The sequence below is a fragment of the Mus musculus genome, chromosome 1 (genome assembly GCF_000001635.26).
Source record: "Mus musculus strain C57BL/6J chromosome 1, GRCm38.p6 C57BL/6J".
Classification (NCBI taxonomy): domain Eukaryota; kingdom Metazoa; phylum Chordata; class Mammalia; order Rodentia; family Muridae; genus Mus; species Mus musculus.
The window spans coordinates 40804961-40826360 of NC_000067.6; the positions used below are offsets into that span (position 1 = coordinate 40804961).

At 42.4% G+C, this 21400-nt stretch overlaps 1 protein-coding gene across 3 annotated transcripts in view; it reads left to right on the forward strand.

Annotated features, from left to right (window-relative positions):
- Positions 1 to 612: 612 nt before the first annotated feature.
- Tmem182 (transmembrane protein 182) overlaps positions 613 to 21400 on the forward strand; it is a 51315-nt gene continuing 30527 nt past the window's right edge. The window contains exons 1-3 of one of the 3 annotated variants that reach the window (XM_017321461.1): positions 613 to 927; positions 1139 to 1233; positions 2662 to 2760. In XM_017321461.1, the coding sequence (XP_017176950.1) occupies positions 1161 to 1233; positions 2662 to 2760 (172 nt within the window). In that variant the 5' untranslated portion in view covers positions 613 to 927; positions 1139 to 1160. Of the gene's footprint in view, positions 928 to 1138; positions 1239 to 2661; positions 2761 to 21400 lie in introns of all 3 variants that reach the window. The other 2 variants (NM_001081198.1, XM_006496124.1) reach the window with 2 other exon arrangements.

Sequence of the window (21400 nt, forward strand, 5' to 3'; positions counted from 1 at the left end):
GAAACGTAAATTCAGCTGTGGGATAGTTATTTAGAACAAACTGGTTTGTGAGCTACCAGAAAACAGACTTTTATGTCCCTATCGGCGGCTAAATAACATTAATTTTTGTTCTTTAAGGAATTGTATTGCCATGGCTATAAGTGATATTAGACCTCATTTGATTTTGAATATCAAGTGATTTTTACATATCATTTGAATGTATGAGTTATACACCTAGGCCAAGCCTAGATTTCCTCTTCCCCTGAATGTCCACAAGTAATTAAGAGGTGAATTACAAATTCTATTGTTTTGGAAAGCTCTCTTGGCTCTGGGTAGTGGCAATTTACATTGTCCAGAGCCTCAAAAATTTCTCCTGACTGTCATGCTCATTTTAGCTAAGAGGGACCTGTCCAGACGCTCAAGCAGGAGGGCAGAACAGAGCCCACTATTTTCTTGCAGTTCCTTCTCCACTTGTATGGATTACCCAACAGCAACAACGATAATCCGAGCCCGCTCCTGCCTGGTTCGTCTCTTTATAGTCAGGGGAAGGTCAGCTATTTTTTGATCCCCATGGGAGCAAGCAACTCCTCAATCAGTATCTTAAAATAGCCTGCCATTCTCAGCTGCTGGCTTGGAGCCCCTCCAGGGAGAGCAAAGGGACAGGGTGGAAATGAGAAGCCACCACAGCTCCAGCGAGGACCTGCTCCCCAGACCTAGCCGAGTCGAGAGTGGCTTTCTTTCTTCACTTGTTGTTATTGAGCAGTTGACTCTTTACAGCTTGCTCCTTCATTTGGAAGGCAACCAGTCGATTGGAAAATGAGACTAAACGTTGCCGTTTTCTTTGGGGCTCTCTTCGGAGCTTTGGGGGTTTTGTTGTTTTTGGTAGCCTTTGGATCGGATTATTGGCTTCTCGCGACTGAAGTGGGCAGGTGTTCAGGTGAACAGAATGTGCGTTTCTTCTTCAAAATACCGATCGATGTTCTTAGTCTCAACGAGGGCAGCCTCGTGCATTGTCTTGAAGAATAGCAGTGGGGCGTCTGTGTCTTCCAGGAGAGTTTCATGGGGAGCTAGCGGCCATCACTGGGGACCACAGGAAATAAGGTGTAGCAGGATTGATACCACTCTCGGGGAATGACAGCGGGTCATTTCTTCTGTGCAGATAGAGAACATCACTTTTCACCATGAAGGCTTTTTCTGGAGGTGCTGGTTCAGTGGCGTTGTGGAGGAGAACAACTCCAACATCTGGAAGTTCTGGTACAGTAAGTGCAGTTGGCCTTGTTCCTCTCCCTTTGTCTCAGGCAAAGACAAACAGGTTCAAGTGGATCGTATTCCTAATGGTGCAGTGTCTAGCGCTGGTTCCATGGCATCGAAACGGTCATGAACAGGTTCCTTCTTTACAGGAGAAGTGACTCTAGGGATAATTTCTAACCTCACATAAAAGTAGGGTTCTGGATATTTAGAATAAAACTCGAGTACCTGCTGTTTTTCTACCCATATTTAAAATAAACAGCCTCTAATTTAAAAAAGCAGGTTTTTGTCTAGGGTAGTCTCTTTTCAAGTGTCTATTATTGGTATGTTTCAAATAAGTGATTTGGAACTTCATTTGGCTATAAACTGAAATTTCAAATACAAAAGCCCAGAAATAGAGGTATTATTTTATATTCATAGCTTAAGAGTTTTTCTTTTAATCTTTTTTTTTTTTATTTTTTGTAATGAAACTTAATTACTAGTGGTAACAGATGAAAGCTGCCTTAGTTGGGCTTCACCCAAGTTTGTAGGCAGTATCAAGAAGCGTCTTCCGTTTGATGTTTGTATTCCTATAGGGAAATGCAAAGTTCTGTTTTTGAAGTTCAGAAACCTGAAGATTAGGATGAAATCCTTGAACTGTACTTCTTCTGCCTTGTTTATCTTTGAAAAAAAAATTAGTTCACTGAAAATATCTAGTAGTCATTTTATTATCTTCAACAATCAACAAACTAGTTATTAGCCTAATAACTAGTTCAGATTATAGTCTCATTTTCAAACTCTCCTGTCCCCCTTGCTCTTCTTCTTTCACTGTAACTTGTCACCAGATTGCCCAAATCCCTAGCGACTTTTCATGCTTCTTACAGATTCTGCCATCTTAACCGCAGTCAGAATGCAGACTTCGGTTTTGAAACCTAGTGCACATGGAACAAATTTTAAGTTTCCCATAAAAGTTATTCCTCTGGTTTCCTCCAACACTGGAATTCTGTTTGGCTTCCCACTTTTTAGTGTTCCCTCATTTGTGTCTTCTCCCGTGACGTTCAGATGGATGAAGAGGAAACGTTCTGTTAGTCTGAGCTAGTCAAGGTCAACCCCAACTCTACTAGATTTCTAAAATGAATATTAGGAATATCTCCTGTGTCAGGCATCCTGTTGGTAGGGAGATGATGTAAAGATAGGTGTAGCATTGAATCCTTGCTCTCCAGCCCTGTGGGAATGTGTGTTTCTCCCACCGAATTTCAGTTGTTTGAGAAAAACCCTCATTTCGATTTCCGGGTGTTTTCAGCAGAGATGTCCTCCTCGGGCAGGGTTCTGAGCATGCCAATTTGGCCATCGTTTTGTTTTACTGTCTCCCTGGTTCTTGGGTCCCCTTCTGTTAGGTATACATCACCCCTGAGCCTTCAGTAATGGACACCGTTACTTTGCTCTTCTTCCTAGCCAATCAGCCACCATCCAAGAACTGCACACACGCTTACCTGTCCCCGTACCCCTTCATGAGGGGAGAGCACAACTCCACCTCCTACGACTCCGCAATTAGTAAGTATTCCTGACCTCCAGGTGCCTCCTGGGACCAGCTAGCTGAAAAGTTTTGACAATTAAAGATAATTTAACATCTGCAATTATAATGCCTCATCTGATATTAACCCGCTAAATGTAAAGCATTAATATTTTAACACATCATTTATAAGTTTAATTAGAATTCATCTTGATCGAAAGTCGGAGCTATTGTGGTTCACTCTTGATGCAAATAACTTAAAAATGTAGTTTTGAAATGGCAGATAGTGGTGTTTATCAGGAAGAGCTGCTTGCTTCCTGCGTATAGCTAAAGTACTGTAGTCTGCATCCTGCTTAATTTGTTCCTGTAATTGTTACCAATGAAATGTGATTATACTACCCTGTTCAGAAAAAGTGACGTAACCCTGTTTACTATATGGACTATCATTAGAATTGACTAGAAATAATTGAATTGACTAGCACATTTTTTAATTAGCTAAATGAAGGATTGATACAAACTATCATTACTTTACAGCGAGTCAAATGTATTATTCTGAAAAAAATTCCCAATTTGTATAATGGTTTGATTAAAATTGTACTAGCCAAAGTTCTAGAGAGTTGAACCAACTGAATAAATATCTTTTCCTTGCTATGCTGTACCATTTATGGAATAATAATAATAATAATAGTAAGAAGAAGTGTAGGCAAGGTTGCTAGAGGCATGTTGCTTTTCTGAGTTTTCATAGCTCACAACTAGATGAAACCGTAGGTGTGGAAGTTGGGACTGAAAGAGGAGAGATATATAAAAAGTGTCTATCATCCACATATCTATGACTATCATCTGTCTGCCTTTCTGTCTGTCTGTCTATCTATTGACTTTAAGGATTTGACCCGGTAATTGTGGACCTGGGATGTCTGAAGTCTGTTGAGGAAGCTGGCAGGGTGGGCACTCTTATCAAACCTTTAGTTTGTGTGGCAAAAGCCTTTCTTCCTCAGGAGACCTGTCTTTGCTCTTAAGGCCTTCAAGTTATTGAATGAGGCCCACTCACTTATGGAGAGTGATCTGCTAGACTCAAACCAAAGTCAGTGGTAATGAGATCTCAAAAATGAATCTTTCACAGGAACCTCCAACCTCCATGTGACCCAGACACCATAGTCTGACACGTAGCACTAACCATCTCAAAACTTAAGAGCTCTCCATGTGACTCATAGCTCAGCTATTTTTCTTTTTTCTGTCAAAAAAGGCGTACATTATGTTTTTGTGTTTATGAATGGCAATAACATCTGTCTTTGTAACAGTCCCTTGACATTCTATGGAATATGTATCTAGTCTGATGGGAAGAAAGATGACGATGAGATGCCCCAAGGCTGTGCTTGTCCAAAAGATGGCATGGCCTTGGACAATGGCCACAGTGTGTGTTCCTTCCCACTGAAAACTGGGAAGGCATCTCCTCTGTTTCTGCCTCACGCTCCTGTGTCCTGCAGGGCATAGACACTCTCACTGATAGCAGAAGGCATAGGTGAGCCAGGTAAGAGCATAAAAAGTTACTTTTGTTACGGGAGAGTCACAAAGCTATTCCTTCGCCATGATTCTTAGTTTTATATAATGAATTAAGAGGTAATGTGGGGGGGATGGACTTCGAGAACTCAGGGTCATTTCCTTAATATCTAAGATCATCGTTATCACTCATACGTGTGATTCTTCTGTGAGAGAAGTATCCTAGATGCCATCCATTCAAAAACTTTGTTCCTTAAGAGGATAGTGGAGAAGTCTGAAAACGAAGTGTTGTCCTCCATGCATAGTAATTATGTCGGGAATGGAGAGTAAATGCATGTTGTGGAAATCCTGCTGCAATTATACTTACAATTATTATGCAGCACTGTGGGTAATGATTGTGCCAGTAATTTGGATCCAGTAACAAAATTGTATCCAATTAAAAAAAAATTACCAAACTCTTGTTTAGTGTTCATATGCAACTCCACATTCACTTCAAACAGTTTTATTGAAAACAGAGTAAAAAGGACAAAGTTGAACAAAGGTGTATTCTAGAAGAGAATTAAGACGTGCATTTCATGTCATCTCATAATGATGAACAACGCTGTCCTTTGTTTCCCGACCAGCAGCCCACCTGACTTTTGTGTTTGTGTTTCCTCCTTGATGAGGCTCATAGTCCCCAGACCCCAAAGCTATTTTGTAGGCAATTCTACGTAGCTTCGTAATTACCAAGTATTATAGCCATTCTCACTAAATTGGAGGTATTATTTGTAAAGTGTGAAATATCATGGCCTAGAAAATTGTTAATAAGGAGTTTGCACTCACCTGAGTTTTAGGATGACTGTTGGTCAGTATTGACTTCTGTGTGAAATCGTAGCAGCCCACTTTCACACAGCTGGTTATTGGTAGACCTCACACAAAGACTCATGTCTCTGGCTTCTGTTTTACCATAACTTGCAACCTACACTGCTGAGTGCACTGTGAAGAGCAGTGAAGCTGAGTTTGGTCATACATGACTGTATTCAGGAGGCAGCTGGGGGGAACTCAGGGCTAGCCTGGACTACACAGACATTCCCCTTCTCAGAGACACAACAAGGAAGTCAAGAGAGCAGCGGTAAGCGTGTGTTTTTTACATTTTCATCACAGTGAAACCCACGTACACACTTGGTTCTGATTCGGTGTTTCCTTTAAATATGTTTAACTCTCAAAGAATCTGAAAAAAATCATCACTCTCAAATTTACGCAAGAGAATGGGTGTCCATGCCTAGTGAAAGGTGGCTTAATTCTCAGTTTCTGAAGTGAGCCCACTGGAGATCTGCATGCAGGGTTTAGATTTCTCTCCATGTTTCATGTTTACAGTCATTATAGTTCACTCGTTTGCATTGGAGGTGACAGACTGGACATAGGTGAATTGTTAATTCTCAAGATCACTCAACTCTGATTGAATCGATATTCTCCTGTATCTCCAATGTCTGCGGCATCCCTCCCCACCCCTGGGTGTTCTTATGCTTAAGATGATCACTTCCTTCAGCCTCTAGCCCCTCAGTCAGACTAGTCTTCTTTGATTTTGATTTTGATTCATATTGGTGGTTCTAGAAATCAGCGTGGTGCTTGATAACAAGGGAATACGGTTCTGTGGGGAATGGCTTCATATCGAACTTCCTGTCAGACTCTGGGGACAGCTCAGCGGTAGAGCATTTGCCTAACATGTGCAACACCAACAGATCAATCCGATGCTTTCAGTGATAAATCACTTTGATTAATTTTAAGTGAAAAAGAACCTTAAACTTCCAGGCTTAGTTTCCTGCTTTCTTGGTTGATGAGTGCTGGAGATGGGACTCAAGGCCTTGTATATGTGAAACTTCCTCCTCCTCCCTCTCCCTCCCTCCCTTCATCCTTCTCTTCTTTCCCTCCCTTCATCCCTTCCCTGTCCCCTCCCTCCCCCTCCTTTACCCCTCCCCTCCTTCCCCTCCCTCTTCCTCCCTCCTCTTCTTCTTCCCTCTCCCTCCCCCTCTGTCCCCCCTTCTTCTTCCCCCTCCCTCCTCCTCTGACCCCTCTCTCTTCTTCTCCTTTTCCCCTCCCTCCCCCTCCCCCTCCCTCAAACTCTCCTCTCTCCCCCTCCCTCCCCCTCCCTCTGCTTCCCCCTCCCTCCCTCCTCTTCTCCCTTCCCCTCCCTATCTTTCCCCCTCCCTCCAACTTCCTCCCCTCTCTCCCCTTCGCCCTGCCCCTCCCTCCCCTTCTCTCTTCCCCTCCCTTCTCCCTGTCTCCCCTTCTCCTTCCCTCTCTCCTTCCCCCATTCTCCTCCTTCTCTCCCCTTCTCCCTCTCTCCTTCCTTCCCTCTCTTTGTCTCTCCCTCCCTCCCTTTCTACCTTGGTAAGTTAAATATGCACATGGCTTGAACTTTGGATTCTACAATCTGTCCTCTCTGCCCAGGGCACGACTGTTGATCTCTCCTTAACCCTCTCTCATCCCAAGCACATCTATGTGCACAAAGAGTAGGCCAGTTTTTTCCTCTTTTAACAACATCCTTAACTCTGTCCTTGAAAACACACATTTTCCTGTTTACTTGTGTACTTACTTCTTTTACATATTTCTATGAACTCTGTCCTAAGCTCTGTGGAATGAGGGAGGGTCTTGTCTGTTTGGCTCAGGACTATACAGTATCCACGCATCACTATTCCATCAAGCACATGAATGATGGGGCCTAAGCCTCTTTGGATTCTTGTGGGCTTTGCCTCTTTACTAAGCATTGCTTTTTTTTTTTCCCCTTTATGCTTTTCAGTCTCCAGCACTTTTAGCAGTGAGCCATCCTCTGCCCCATCTTCATATATATTTATATATTGGATATTTTATATATTGGATATTTTTTGTCTCCTCTGCCCTCGTGTAAATGTCATCATAAGTGTTTGCTGGGAAACCAGCAGCAGAAAGACAGGAGAGATCCACTCTAAAGCGATGCTGTAGAATGCAAGTGCCAGAGAACAAAGAAGATGGGGGTTGCTGCCATGATGGCTCTGTGGAAGCCATGATGATGCTGTGTGGGAGCCGTGATGATGCTGTGATGATGCTGTGTGAGAGCTGTGATGATGCTATGTGAGAGCTGTAATGATGCTGTGATGATGCTGTGTGGGAGCCGTGATGATGCTGTGATGATGCTGTGTGGGAGCTGTGATGATGCTGTGTGGGAGATGTGATGATGCTGTGTGGGAGCTGTGGGAACCATGGGAGCCATGATGATGCTGTGTGGGAGCCAGGCTTCCCCTTTCCTTCACAAGTGGACATTCATCTGTCAATGCATGTTTTATTAACATCAGCCAACTGTGGGTTCCTGTTAGTCCTTATTCATGAAGCTGTTGCATGTTCCAAAGTTGAGGACATAGAACTTTGGGTTTTTCTAGCCACTCTAACAGATGAGGAGAAGAGAAGAAGGAAGGAAGTGAGAACTTGAGAGAGATGAGTGAAGAAATCCACCCCAGGGGCTGGCATCCTGCTAAAATGTCACCAAGGCAGAATAAGCATGCAAGAGAACACTGAGAAGGAGTAAGAAACATGACTAAGTTGTAGACCTCGGTCACCAAATGAAGGAAAGCTGGAGGACTCTAGGGTGACACGAGCAGAAGGTGGGATCCAGTTTGAACAGCACACTCAGAAATGCACTGTGTGCTTGCCCCCTGCCAGTATGCCTTTTGAGCATTATCTTTTTTTCTTTCTTGTCCTTTTTACATGCCTATATGCTATGTAGTCTTATGCATTGCATGTACTAGGATGTAAAAGTCCCCCCTGTTTTATGATAGTTTACATTCCTCCAGCTTTTTTCTAATGATTTCTCAAAATTTTTAACATTTGCCATTGCCTGTCGATGAACATCTTTATATATGTTTTTATAATTTGATGAATTATTATTTTTATATATTACACTATAATAATATATGTATACTATACTATTATACTATATCATATTATATATAATATGTAATGGTATTATATATAATGTGTATTTATATACTTGATTATAACTATGTATTACAATATATTTTAATGTTTATTTATTTATTTATTTTAAATTTAATTTTATTAGATATTTTCTTTATTTACATTTCAAATGCTATCCCGAAAGTTCCCTATATCCTCCCCTCGCCCTGCTCCCTTACCCACCCACTCCCACTTCTTGGCCCTGGCGTTCCTGTTCCCCTGTACTGGGGCATATAAAGTTTGCAAGACCAAGGGGCCTCTCTACCCAATGATGGCTGACTAGAACATCTTCTGAGACAGGTAGCTAGAGACACAAGTTCTGGGGGTACTGGTTAGTTCATATTGTTGTTCTACCCTACAGGGTTTCAAACCCTTTCAGCTCCTTGGGTTCTTTCTCTAGCTCCTCCATTGGGGGCCCTGTGTTCCATCCTATAGATGACTGTGAGCATCCACTTCTGTATTTGCCAGGCACTGGCATAACCTCACAAGAGACAGCTATATCAGGGTCCCTTCAGCAAAATCTTTCTGGTGTATGCAATAGTTTCTGGTTTTGGTGGCTGATTATGGGATGGATCTCCTGGTGGGGTAGTCTCTGGATAGTCCATCCTTTCGTCTTAGCTCCAAACTAACTTCTTTCATGGGTATTTTGTTCCCTATTCTACGAAGGAATGAAGTATCCACACGTTGGTCTTCCTTCTTCTTGATTTTCTTGTGTTTTACAAATTGTATCTTGGGTATTCTAAGTTTCTGGGCTAATATCCACTTATCAGTGAGTGCATATCTAGTGACTTCTTTTGTGATTGGGTTACCTCACTAAGGATGATATCCTCCAGATACATCCATTTGCCCAAGAATTTCATAAATTCATTGTTTTTAATAGCTGAGTAGTACTCCATTGTGTAAATGTACCACATTTTCTGCATCCATTCCTCTGTTGAGGGGCATCTGGGTTCTTTCCAGCTTCTGGCTATTATAAATAAGGCTGCTATGAACATAGTGGAGCATGTGTCCTTATTATCAGTTGGAACATCTTTTGGGTATATGCCCAGGAGAGGTATTGCTGGATCCTCTGGTAATACTATGTCTAATTTTCTGAGGAACCACCAGACTAATTTCCAAAGGGGTTGTAACAGCTTGCAATACCACCAACAATGGAGGAGTGTTTCTCTTTCTCCACATCCTCACCAGCATCTGCTGTCACCTGAATTTTTGATCTTAGCCATTCTGACTGGTGTGAGGTGGAATCATCAGGGAAATGCAAATCAAAACAACCTTAAGGTTAATATATATTTATTATATACATAAAATGTAAAATATATTATAAATATTATAATTTACATACTATAATTATATAATATTTATATGATATATTCTAATCTATTTATATTTATTATATATAAAACATATACTATTTATATTTTATATATTATGTATAGTTATATAGTACATACTATATAAAATATATACTTATCATGCGTATAATTATAATATTATAATATGTTGCTATAACTATAATTATTATTAATTAATTTGATCCTTATATAATGTTTTTCATAATTCGATTAATTCTTTAGGTTACAGTTCTAGCTATGTGAGTGGAGAATAAAATATAGCACTATATTACTTTGTCCTGACTGAGATGTTTGAGACCAGGTGCCTGCCTACTAGGTTTGAGCACCAAATGGTTCTCAAGTAAGAAAATGTAATTAGGGCAGAAGTGTGCGGATGAAGAGGAAGAGGACGTGGTTAGAAGTGGAAGATGAGGCAACAGTCTGGGATCGGATGGATTTATTTAGCTGGATCTGATCGTGGAACCAGCTTGAAAATAAGTAGCTTGAAGCCCCAAACCTGCTTCTAAGAAGCATCCGTCAACACAGCAGTCAGCCGTGAGAAAGGGCAGGGGTGAGTTTTGATATCACATGCAATCTTTCAGAAAACAATCACAGGAACAAAGGTGGTAGTGCGTCTGGTACAAATAGGGCAAGAAGCAAGGATAAAAGCAGGTGCAGCATAGTTGGGGACATAGTCACCAGCGGTACAGGGCTTTGTCAGGAGAGCCATCAGAGGGAGAGCAAAAAGACAAGGTCTCTAATGACAGACGCAGAATGAGAAGGACCAAGAAGCACAGGACGGAACTGGACCACGAGCTAATGATGCAGTTGCTCAAATGACCAGGACAGCCTCACCTCACCAAGGGCTCTGCTGTAGATGCCCAACAAGGGTGCTATTTCTGAATCCTTCCTCTACCCCCCAAACCGCCTGCCCTGCTGGTTCCCCCCTGGAACTCCAGACCTCTGCTCTACAGCACATTCTGGCTCATTGCTTATTCTTACATTGAACTTGAGGCTCCTTTTTCTGGCAGTGCCCTTCTCACCCGCCCTGGGGAACTCATTTCCTGTTCCTGCACATTTTATGGCCTCCGAATCGGCCTGAGAGCCAAGTCCGAGTCTTGGCATCCTTTCTTTTTCCTTCTCCTAAGGGACAGATTAAGAAGCCTTGTCCCTCATAAAGGGGCGGGGCCACCGAGTGCTGGGAATGGAACCCTCTCTGGGACAAGAAAGGTGAGAGCCACCCATGCAGTTAGCCAACACCGGGGCTTGGAATAGCCACCATAAGGGCTCAGCATGACGGAGGGGCGGGGCCTCACACAAACAACCACACAAACTCATCGGACTGTGCTGCAGGAAGCAAAACAGCATTTTGAAATGCATGTCCTGGCATTTGACTCTTTGATCTAGCAGGGGCCTGAATTCAGTTTGAGTGGGGTTAAAGCAAATGCTTCGAGAATGTAGGAGACACAGTAGCAAATCCTTGGTATCTAATCTCACCAGATAGCTCTCCCATTCTCCACTTGTAGATCAACTTTCAGGTTATTATATTTATTAATTTTTGCTTGTCAATGGATGCCGATTCTGGACATGGTTCTAAATTTAACAAATACTTCGAACACTTCAAATTTACCTAATTAGAAAAAGGGATACACTTCAAGATTGAATAGAAAATATATCTAGTCATTTTCCCCAAAATGCCGAGTACCTAGAACTTGGAAATATGGTAACATCAACTTGATTTTTGGCTATTCTTTCAAACATTTGGCCCCACACAGCTATGACTACAGACTCATCATATATTACACAGTGTCCACAGTCCCTGCTTAACAGCTGATGTTCTGTGTGAGAGCCCCCAACACAGGCTACAAGTGGTTTTGGTGTGAGTAGCGGCCCCACAACCCAACACCGAGCTCCTGAAGAAAGAACTGGCTCTGCGTACCTAGGACCCAGAACCAAAGTTGCAGTTAAAAGCTGCCCTTTGAGAGGAAGCTGTTTTGTATTATCTGAAATTTATTCACGAATTCTTTGGATTGGGAAGTGATTGCTTTCTGAAAATACGACCGCGCCATCATGCTCAGCAGTGTGGCCTGGATTTCTTTAGAGAGGACAGGTTCTTATCTCCCTGTCCGCAAAAACGCCTGCTGCTCAAAAGTGGAATCCCTTCCCCAGAGGAACAGCAGAGCAAGGCTTCTCATCTTGGCATCCTTTCATGATGGGCTGGCCGATCTTGTGCTGTGGAGAAGATCTGGTGCATTGCTAGATGGTCTACAAGAAGCCTAGCTTTCACCCAGTATCCCATTAGTGACCCTTCACTTGTGACTATTAAAAATTGTCTCTAGATATTGACAGGTATCCTGGGCAGTGGAAGTGGGGTTGGCACATACACACAAAATGTCCTCTAACAAGACCACTGGGGACTTTCAGACATCCATCCTAAACACTATCGCTCCAAACCATATACTTTTTAGAATCATATTTGTTCCTCAATATTGTGGGACTAGAACCATTGGTTCCAGGACCTATCACACAAACACCAATATCATGGTGGCTCAAGTCCTTTATAAAATTGTGTCTTATTTTTATTATGCAAAGACACTCTGTACATCATTCCATGTCCTTTAGATGACTTCTCAGTGAATAATTTTGTTTTAAGATTTATTTATTTATGTATATGAGTGCACTGTACCTGTGTTCAGATACACTGGAAGAGAGCATCAGATTCCATTACATATGTGAGCCACCATGTGGTTGCTGGGAATTGAACTCAGGGCCTCTGGAAGAGCAGTCAGTGCTCTTAACCACTGAGCCATCCCTCCATTCCTTATGTTACAGGTCTACCAGTAATAACTATGCCCTGTCATTTGGAAAGTATGATTAGAAGTGTGTTATGTCTACACTGGGCATTTGTAATTGTGTTCCTAGTCACAGGGAGCCCACCTAGGCCTCTTGTCTGTAAATATAATTGCTTTGGCTCCAAGTTTGGGGCCTTTGCTCTGAAGACAGTATCAAAGTATCAACTGGGACAATTTTTAAAAAAAATTACCAAGTGCCTGCAGTATACCTGACTTTACACTAGTCTGAATGTTTCAGGATAAGTCTAGAATTCTTGCCCTCATAGAACTATCACAGTATATCTAAGGCAACACACATACACACACATACACACACACACACACACACACACACACACACACACATACATAGACACAACACACATACACATACATAGACACACACACATACATAGACACAAACACACATACACATACATAGACACACACACACATACATACACACACACACACACACACACACACACACACACACAGAACAGAACTTTCCAGCATAATACTTTGATGGAAATAAAAGATTGTAGGGTGGTGTAAGTTCTAACAATATAAAAGGGAAGGCCAAGCTGGAATGAATTTTTCCAAGCAGCTGAAATGTCTCCATGGCACCAAGTGCCTCCTTTGGGGACCAGATTCAGGCTGCACAGAGAAGGTGTCATAGGGACTGGCACTCGGCCAGCCTCTGTGAGGAGTTACAAACCAACCTTCTAGCTCATGCTCAGCCTCTGCCCCAGCACTTGAACCAAGAGCACTCACAATGGCTTCTCCAAACCGGTTTGTAAAACGGGCATAAAAATAGAAGCCACTTCATCCAGCTGTGAGTAAAACTGATAGAGATAACAGCATAAGTATGCAACAGAATAGTTGCCATATTGTTATTCAATAAGTGTCAGCCACTCCTATGATGCTCCCTTCATTCAGAATAGGACATCGTCAGCTCATAACCATTCATCATGGCTTCTCCCTTGTGGAATGTTTCCTGTCCTGGATGCGTGTGTATGTGCATGTGTGCATACATGCATGCAGGCGGGTCCACATCAGAGTTTGGTACAGTTTTCACACAGAATAACTTTTTATCATTGTCACTATAAATACCACTCTGTTAGTAACATTACCATTTAATAGCAAGCCATGTGAATTGATCAAAATTTGGCATTCTTTATCTTTATTCTTAATTTGTTCAACACAGGTCTGATTACTACATGGTATTATGTGCCAGACATTATTTTTGTGCAGGTTCTGGTGGTCAGGGTTAGCTGGAGCAGGGTTGACCTGTTTTATTTAGAAGCTCCTCTTTGTGTTTTTGAGCTGTTGTGATGGTGGCTGGTTTCACATTGTCTAGTCATTTGATGGCCTTGTGGTGTCTCTATCATTACTGGATGGTGTCCTCAGTCCCTGTATTGTGTCTGGAGCTTACACATGTTATTTGTCAAGGCTTGAAGAAGTGCCCAGTGCCCCTGACCCCCCTCACTGGTGTTATCATGTCTCTGTCTATGTGAAAAGTTATTCTTCATTGCTGTTTTGAGGATACTTCTCTTTGCCTGGTGCAAGAGACAGAAACCTGATACATTTGTCACTGTTGTTACCATTTTACTGTGAATTTCTTTGGCTTTTTGTTGTTTGGGCTTTACTCTGGTCTGCACATTTATAGCTTTTGGTGATTCTTTTTTTCTTCAGTCTGATGCTATTTTTTCCTACATATGAGATACAGAAGACACACCCCCTCCATATTTGGTCATAATTTCACAGCATCTCTAGTATCTGTTCACGTTTGTCTGTCAATATCTTCTTCAGATAGGAGAATTTCCACTATTCCTTCAAACCCCACCGGCTCTCTCCTACCATCTCTTCATCTGGAAATATAACACAATTATTGCTTGTTTTTATTTCCCTTATTTCAGATAACTCAATTTTCATTTTAAAACGCATATTGTTCTTCAGTTTTTGTTTGTTTCTAATATTTTCAGATATGTTCCTGAAGCATTTTCATAGAAACTACTTCAAAGGGCTCATCAGATAAAAAGTCTTTGCACCTTGGCCTTGGCATCCGAGGACCCTGGTCTTTGTTGATGTCACAATTTCTCTGATCTTGGCATTACTGATGATGTTTAAATTGGAATTGAATTAGTGAATAGGCTACTATATAATCACGGATGTTGTTTAAAACTGTGATTTAAGTCAACTTTTCTTGACACTATTCTAGAGAGGGAAAGGGTGGGAGTAGCTTTATGTACATTCGATGGAGGTGGTTTCTAAGCTTCTCCTTCCATAACTGGTGACACTTGTGTGTCTATGCTCCTCGTTTTGATGACATATAATGAGGGCCTTTTAGGCCAAATTTTTTTCCAACCTACTTTAATAAGGGTTCAACCTCTCCTCTTGCCCACCATCCAGCAAAAGTAGTGGAAGAGAAAAGTTTTTAGGATATGGGGGTAGAGGACCTGTTTATCAATAGTTCTTTGAAGTCAAGCTTGACCTTTGTTGTCAGCAGCAAACACCAAATATGACTCAGCAGCTACAGACCAATCCTTTAGGTAGGCAGACACCAGGCATGAACCAGCAGCTTCAGTATAGTCCTCTCCGCAGATGGACAGCATGCACGAACCAGCAGCTGTAGTTCCATCCTGAAGAAACCTCAGGCTCTCAACCAGCCTGAGGCCACAGAAGCAGCAAGATGCCCTGGGAATCTCATGAACAGTTCTTTGGCAAGGTTTTCTCAATGGCAGTATTGCCACAAGTGCAGCTCAACGACACTATGTAAGGCAAACCAATATATGCATGTTGTTAGCAAAGAATAGCAAGGTAGAGCAAAACAAACCAATGTTTCTGCTCCCACTGTCTGTGGGGTCATATTTATACTCCTTCGTCACTGATCCTTTCATGTGTCTGCTGTAGCAAGACATCCCTTCACCTGTATCTGCTTAGGAAAACATTCTTTCACGTGTCTGCTTTAGCAAGACATCCTTTCACCTGTGTGCCCCAGCCGATCATCATTTGTCATAACTGACTTTCCAAACAAACCAGAAGTTTCCACTTAAGAGCCTTGGCTTACATATGCTTCCTCTGACTCTGGCCTGACTGGTTGAGGCCCCATTACAACTCACTCACGTGTAGCCTTCACTCAAAAGGTAGGGCTGGGGAGAAGTGCGCAGTAAGATGGTAAATGCCCTGACTCCCTGGTAGGCCTCCCATAACCCCATGCTGGTGGGAAAACTTCTGCTTTACCTCTGTCTCTGATGATTGGAAGTCCTAGTACACCACATGCTCTCCACTGTTATCATGGAGGATGGTCTCACTGCCACTCGAAGGTGATAAATGCCCAGATGGCTTGGATGTAGAGTGCATGAGCTGAGATGGCATCTCTGCCATGGTGTTCAGGGGAAGGGACTCTTGAACTTCTTTGCTTCTCCTTTAGCATTTGGTCAAAGTAGGAGGGCCGGTTTTGGACTAGCTGAATGGTTGCTTGTGTAGTCTTCTAAGCAGGGGATTTTAGTTTTCTTTTTAAGCTATCTGTGCACCTTCTTGATTCCAGTTCTGGGACATACAGGGCAACATGAACACCCTGGCTTTCACCACTGTGCTGTTTCTGAAGTCTCAAGGTCCCTAGCTTTGCCTGCTTTCTGCTATCCACCTTATGGGTATTTTAACCATTCATTATATGTGCTATCCAGGGTGTCTACTTGTGCTGGGAAGAGAGAATAGAAGCAAGTGTGTTTACCTCATCTTCCTGGAAGCATAAGTCCCCTTAGTCAGTTGTGCTGTGTAGGAACAGCTGGTAGGGTTTACTGATGTATTAGATGTAGGTGGTAACATAAGGAACACTGAGTAATAATTCTTTTTCACCCTTAGCAACTAGAAAAATGAAGCTGCAAATACTGGAGATTAGAAAGGCTGGGCAAGCTTTGCAAACATTTGAGCATGCTAAGTGAATATTATGTCAGCCCTGGGATTAGAGTCTCAGGTTGAAGGCAGGAAATGTACAGTTAGCCATCATTGTATGGCAGCGGTAGCTTTAAAGCTTTAAGACAAGAGGGAACTCTTTTCACAATGTGGGCAGATGGACAGGTCAGTGCAAGAACAGCCCTGGAGTGTTCTGCTAACACAGAGAGAAGAGCAGGGGCCAACCCAGGGAACTTCCAGTGGGAAGCTTAGAGCTTAGCACCAGGACAACAGAAAAGACTATTTAATAAAATGCTTCACTTCTTGTATTTCTTTATTTTTATTATTATTATTATTATTATTATTATCATTATTAGATATTTTCTTTATTTACATTTCAAATGTTATCCCCTTCCCTGGTTTCCCCTCTGAAAACCCCCTCCCCCTGCTCACTAACCCACTCGCTCCCACTTCCTGGCCCTGGCATTCCCCTACACTGGGGCATAGAACCTTCACAGGACCAAGGGCCTCTCCTCCCATTGATGACCAACTAGGCCATTCTTTGCTACATATGCAGCTAAAGCCATGAGTCCCACCATGTGTTTTCCTTGTTTGGTGGTTTAGTCCCAGGGAGCTCTGGGGTTACTGGTTAGTTCATATTGTTGTTCCTCCTATGGGGCTGCAAACACCTTGGGTCCTTTCTCTAGCTCCTTCATTGGGGATCCTGTGCTCTATCCAATGGATGGCTATGAGCATCCACTTCTGTGTTTGTCAGGTATTGGCAGAGCCTTTCAGGTTAAGCTCAACTAGACCAACTAGACTCTTAGGCCAGAGGCTCAATTCTGGGGGTTCCAATGAGTCAGGAAAAGCCACCTAGTTCCCAAAGGTCAGTTGAAAAGATGAAAAAAAAATTCTTCTCAGCACAGAAGAAAAGAAGTAGAATCATGACTGGAAGTCCATCCCTCTGGAAGACTAAGTAAACTCTACAGTGATGTCCTGAGTGTAGGGGTGGAGGATAGCTGGTGGTCTTGGTCAGGTGACAGTTTGATTGTGGTGCCGTGGTGGGTCAGGGAGTGGCTTGTCTTCGGTAAGAAAGTTGCTGCTACTTGGTGAAGAGTTTTGATTTGTCCATGGACATTTGCCCATCAGTTCTATTGTTGAATTTAAGTCACCACAGGACAGAGTGACAGAGCAAAGGGCCAGTGAGGAGGACAGGGTAGAGAGGGCTGGCCATCAGGGTTAAGGTGGTGATTGATCAGCAGGGAGGAGACGGCTGACCATTTGGTGATGAGTGATTAGTGGAGGAATCTGCTTGTTGTCCATGATCTGGAGCAGAATATCATAAGGCTGGCAATTGAAGTTCTGTTGACTATGATGTCCCTTCGAATCTTGAAAATAATTTATCCTCATCTTGATATCTGTGGCCTTGAAGAGAGAGGCTTATCGTCTTTAATGCTAGATTGAAGAGTCAGTGCTTTTCACAAAGAGCAGTGATTCTCATCCTTGCTAATGTTGAGACCCTTTAATACAGTCCCTCACGTTGTGGTGACCCCCCCCAACCATAAAATTATTTTGTTGCTATGTCATAATTGTAATGTTGCTGCTGTAATGTAAATATCTTATATATAGAATTGTAATGTAAATATTTGATATATAGGACATCTGATATGTGACCCACAAAGGAGTCAACACCCACAGGTTGAGATCCACTGCTCCGAGCTGAGCCTAAGTTCTTATTGTAGTTTCATAAATTATCATGAACATGAGCACTTTTGGAATTCCAGGGCCAACCTTAGGAATGTGGCCTTGTGAAATCAGCAATAATTGGAGTCCAAAATGTCGAAGTGATGCCATCTGACCTTCCTAGAGATTAGTTACGTACATCCTTTTTTGTCTCATCTGTTGTAGAAACCTACTACCACCATTAACGTATAATAAAAAGTTTACAACAGGATTTTTATTTTTTTAATTTTAAAACTAACTAATAGCACTATGAAGTGATTTAATTTCCTTTCTTATTACAAGTCTAAAGAGCAAAGGAAACTTGCATGAAAGAAACTAACATTACATGCGATGCTTATGTCTGGTGTGTTACATGAGAATCTTAGTTGGCCCAATGCAGCATTTGAAACAGCTACTTAGAAGCCAAAGAAATGAGATTTGGGTTTTTCCACCCAATGATACTGCCTCTATGCCCATTTCTTAAGTCATGATTACTCTTTCTGTAATATCAATACTAACAAGATCTCCTTCCAAAAGAAATAAGTGCTATCTCATTCTGCTCCACGAATCAGTGAAAGTGGCCTAAGAACATGGATTTAGCTTGCTGAACACTGTCTTCCTCCTTAGAAAGGGATTACCTGATCATTTGTAGCAATAGAACAAAGAAAGTAAAACAGGGCACTTACAAATAGATCGGTGGGACATCGGGTAATAAAGTAGAAAACAGGTTTCAGATACGGATATTGACATTTTTTTTGCTTTTGGACTTGTGAAAGCTAGTGATCTTCCAAGGGAACATATCAAAATAGTTTTACATAATTGTAGAGTGTTCGATAAAGAACCAGGTAATATAAAACTTCTAAGGATAACCTATGAAGTTTTTGGCTACCCATCTGCAATAGTCTTAACTCCCCACAGTCTGAAGTATCTGTAGAGATTTCAGTGTGGGTGTGGCTTCAAAGAAAAGCTAGGCACTTTTATTCTCTTTAATATTGTAATGGTATGGTGGTTTGAATATGCTTGGCCCAGGGAGTGGCACTATTTGGACATCTGGTCTTGTAGGAGTAGGTGTGGCCTTGTTGGAGGAAGTGTATCACTATGGATATGGGCTTTAAGACCCTTATCCTAGTTTCCTGGAAGCCAGTCTTCTTCTGTTTGCATTTGGAACTAGAGGTGATACTCTCAGCATCTCCTGCACCATACTTGCCTGGATGCTGCCATGTTCCTGCCTTGGTAATAATGGATTGAACCTCTGAACCTGTAAGCCAGACTCAATTAAATGCCACCCTTATAAGAGTTGCCTTGCTCATGGTATCTGTGCACAGCAGTAAAACCCTAACTAAGACAAATGGGAACCTTTGTGTTTGTTTTCCTCACAATAATTTAAGACAAAACATGCTGATCAATTTAGAAGAGTTGAACTTTCCTTCTTAGTTTAGGTAGAATGAATGAATGCCACCTTTTCGTTGCTGCATTTCTTCTCTTCAAGAGTTAGTTTGGGGCCCTGAGATAATAATGAAGCTGAGTGGTCAAGACAAGTATTTAAAAATGTGCTTGCCCCATCTAACATGGGGTTTCTTGTATTTTAAGCCTCCTGTCAGCCCATGGCCAATGCTCTGCTTACATCCATGGTCCTTTGCTTTAGTGTGGTTAATGTCACGTGGAGTGAGGTGTTTATGAAAGTGAACTGGTTAATTTGTTTCCAGAGCAACAACAGTTGTCCCACAATCAGGGGATGTTTGCTCTAACAGCTCCCTGTGTCCAGTAGCTAGGCAGGGATGTCTTCCAAAAATGTGTTGGCTCACAGAGTTAAGTGCATAAAGCAAGTTCCCCTACAAAAGCAGGGAGTAGCTATGGGAGCACAGGGGGTTTTCTCCTTATCAGCGAGCAGCTCGAAGGAGCTGCTTCTTTCCAGCAGGGATGTGGAAGTTCAGTATGCACAGGTCGTCACATATTGACAGTGTGTTTTCTGGAAGAGGACAGATCCCAGCCAGGTGCTTCTGATTGTACATTTCGGATGCTGGGACTCTATAGAGAAGAGCAGAGGTGACCTGTGAGGCTCATGAGAATAAACAGAAAGCCACGGTTGATGATTCTAAAGAGCACATGGCAATTAGTGCCAGGACAGTCCGTGGGGAAGAGGAGAATGAGCCAAAGCTGTGAGTTTCCACTGCATTCCTTAGGCTAAACCCCGGAGAGGGCAGATTCCTGCCAGGTGCTTCTGATTATAGCCTTTGAATGCTGACTTGAAGGTCCAGGCCCATGCCTCTTGCTTAGTGTGATGCTGTGAGTTCACTGTGGGGATCACAGGAAAGCCGTCCTTTGGCCCCGTGAAGGTTTGCTGACAGAGATAGACCAACGAGGTAGCAGAAGAAAAGACTTACAAATTGAGTTCGTGGATAAAGGGGAATGAGATCTGCAATTACTCACCAGCCAAGCATGATTCGGAACTTTCCGTATGCTTTTTATGAGGATGAGTAAGAATGGGGGGGGGGGTTCAGGTGAATTCTGGGGAAGGGGATCTGAATAAATGGTTTTTAGACAAATTCTGTGGGCTTGGAGAAACACCACGAATCTGGGCACAAAAGTTGGCTGAGCCTGCACAATAGGCACTGAATTACAAGTAATTGTCTTTAGGATGTCTCAAATACAAGACAACTTCCTGTGAAGAACTTCCATTCAAGTGCACTGACAGTACACTGGCCAATTTGTGGTTTCTTTTTTTGCGAAGAGCTTAGAGAAATGAAAATTCTGGGATGGAACCAGAAGAAAGAGTCTTGGTCCTTGGAGGCTCCCCACATTTGACAGACAAGGAGTTGTGTCTGGCGTTCCCTGCAGTGGCGTGTACTGCTTCTTTAGTGCCTTTAATGTAAAATTATCAACTTACCAAACAGTACACACTATGATGACAGACTGCAGACTTGCTAACTGCATATACACAACCTAAGAAAGATTGTCACAGAGTAAATGTGAGTGTCACAGATGCCCCAACTGTTTTGCTCATCCTCAGGAGTCACTTATCTTGCTTGTCCTTTCCGAAGACTCCCTCCTGGCACCCGTGACTCATGTCTGAACTCACCCAGTTCCTGCTTCTGCACTGGCTGAGCCTCTTTCAGGGACATGGGCTGATGGGCTCAAAACACGGGTCCTGGCAGGACACCCCCAGCAGGCGTGGGACTTTTCTGTGTGTGATTTTACTTTCGGAAACTCTGTGAATTTTCTTTTTAGCTTCAGTGCCTTGGGAACAGCTTCCAGCTCATTCACTTTCTCCACGAGACAATTCCATTTCCGTGAAGTATTGTCATGTTTCCAGGGATTTATCTCAAGATATTTAACCTCCAAGGGAATATCAAGTTCTATGAATAGCCATGGAGGTGTGAGATTTTCGCCTTTTTCCTATTAGTAGCCCTCATTCAAAACCAAATTATTTCCTT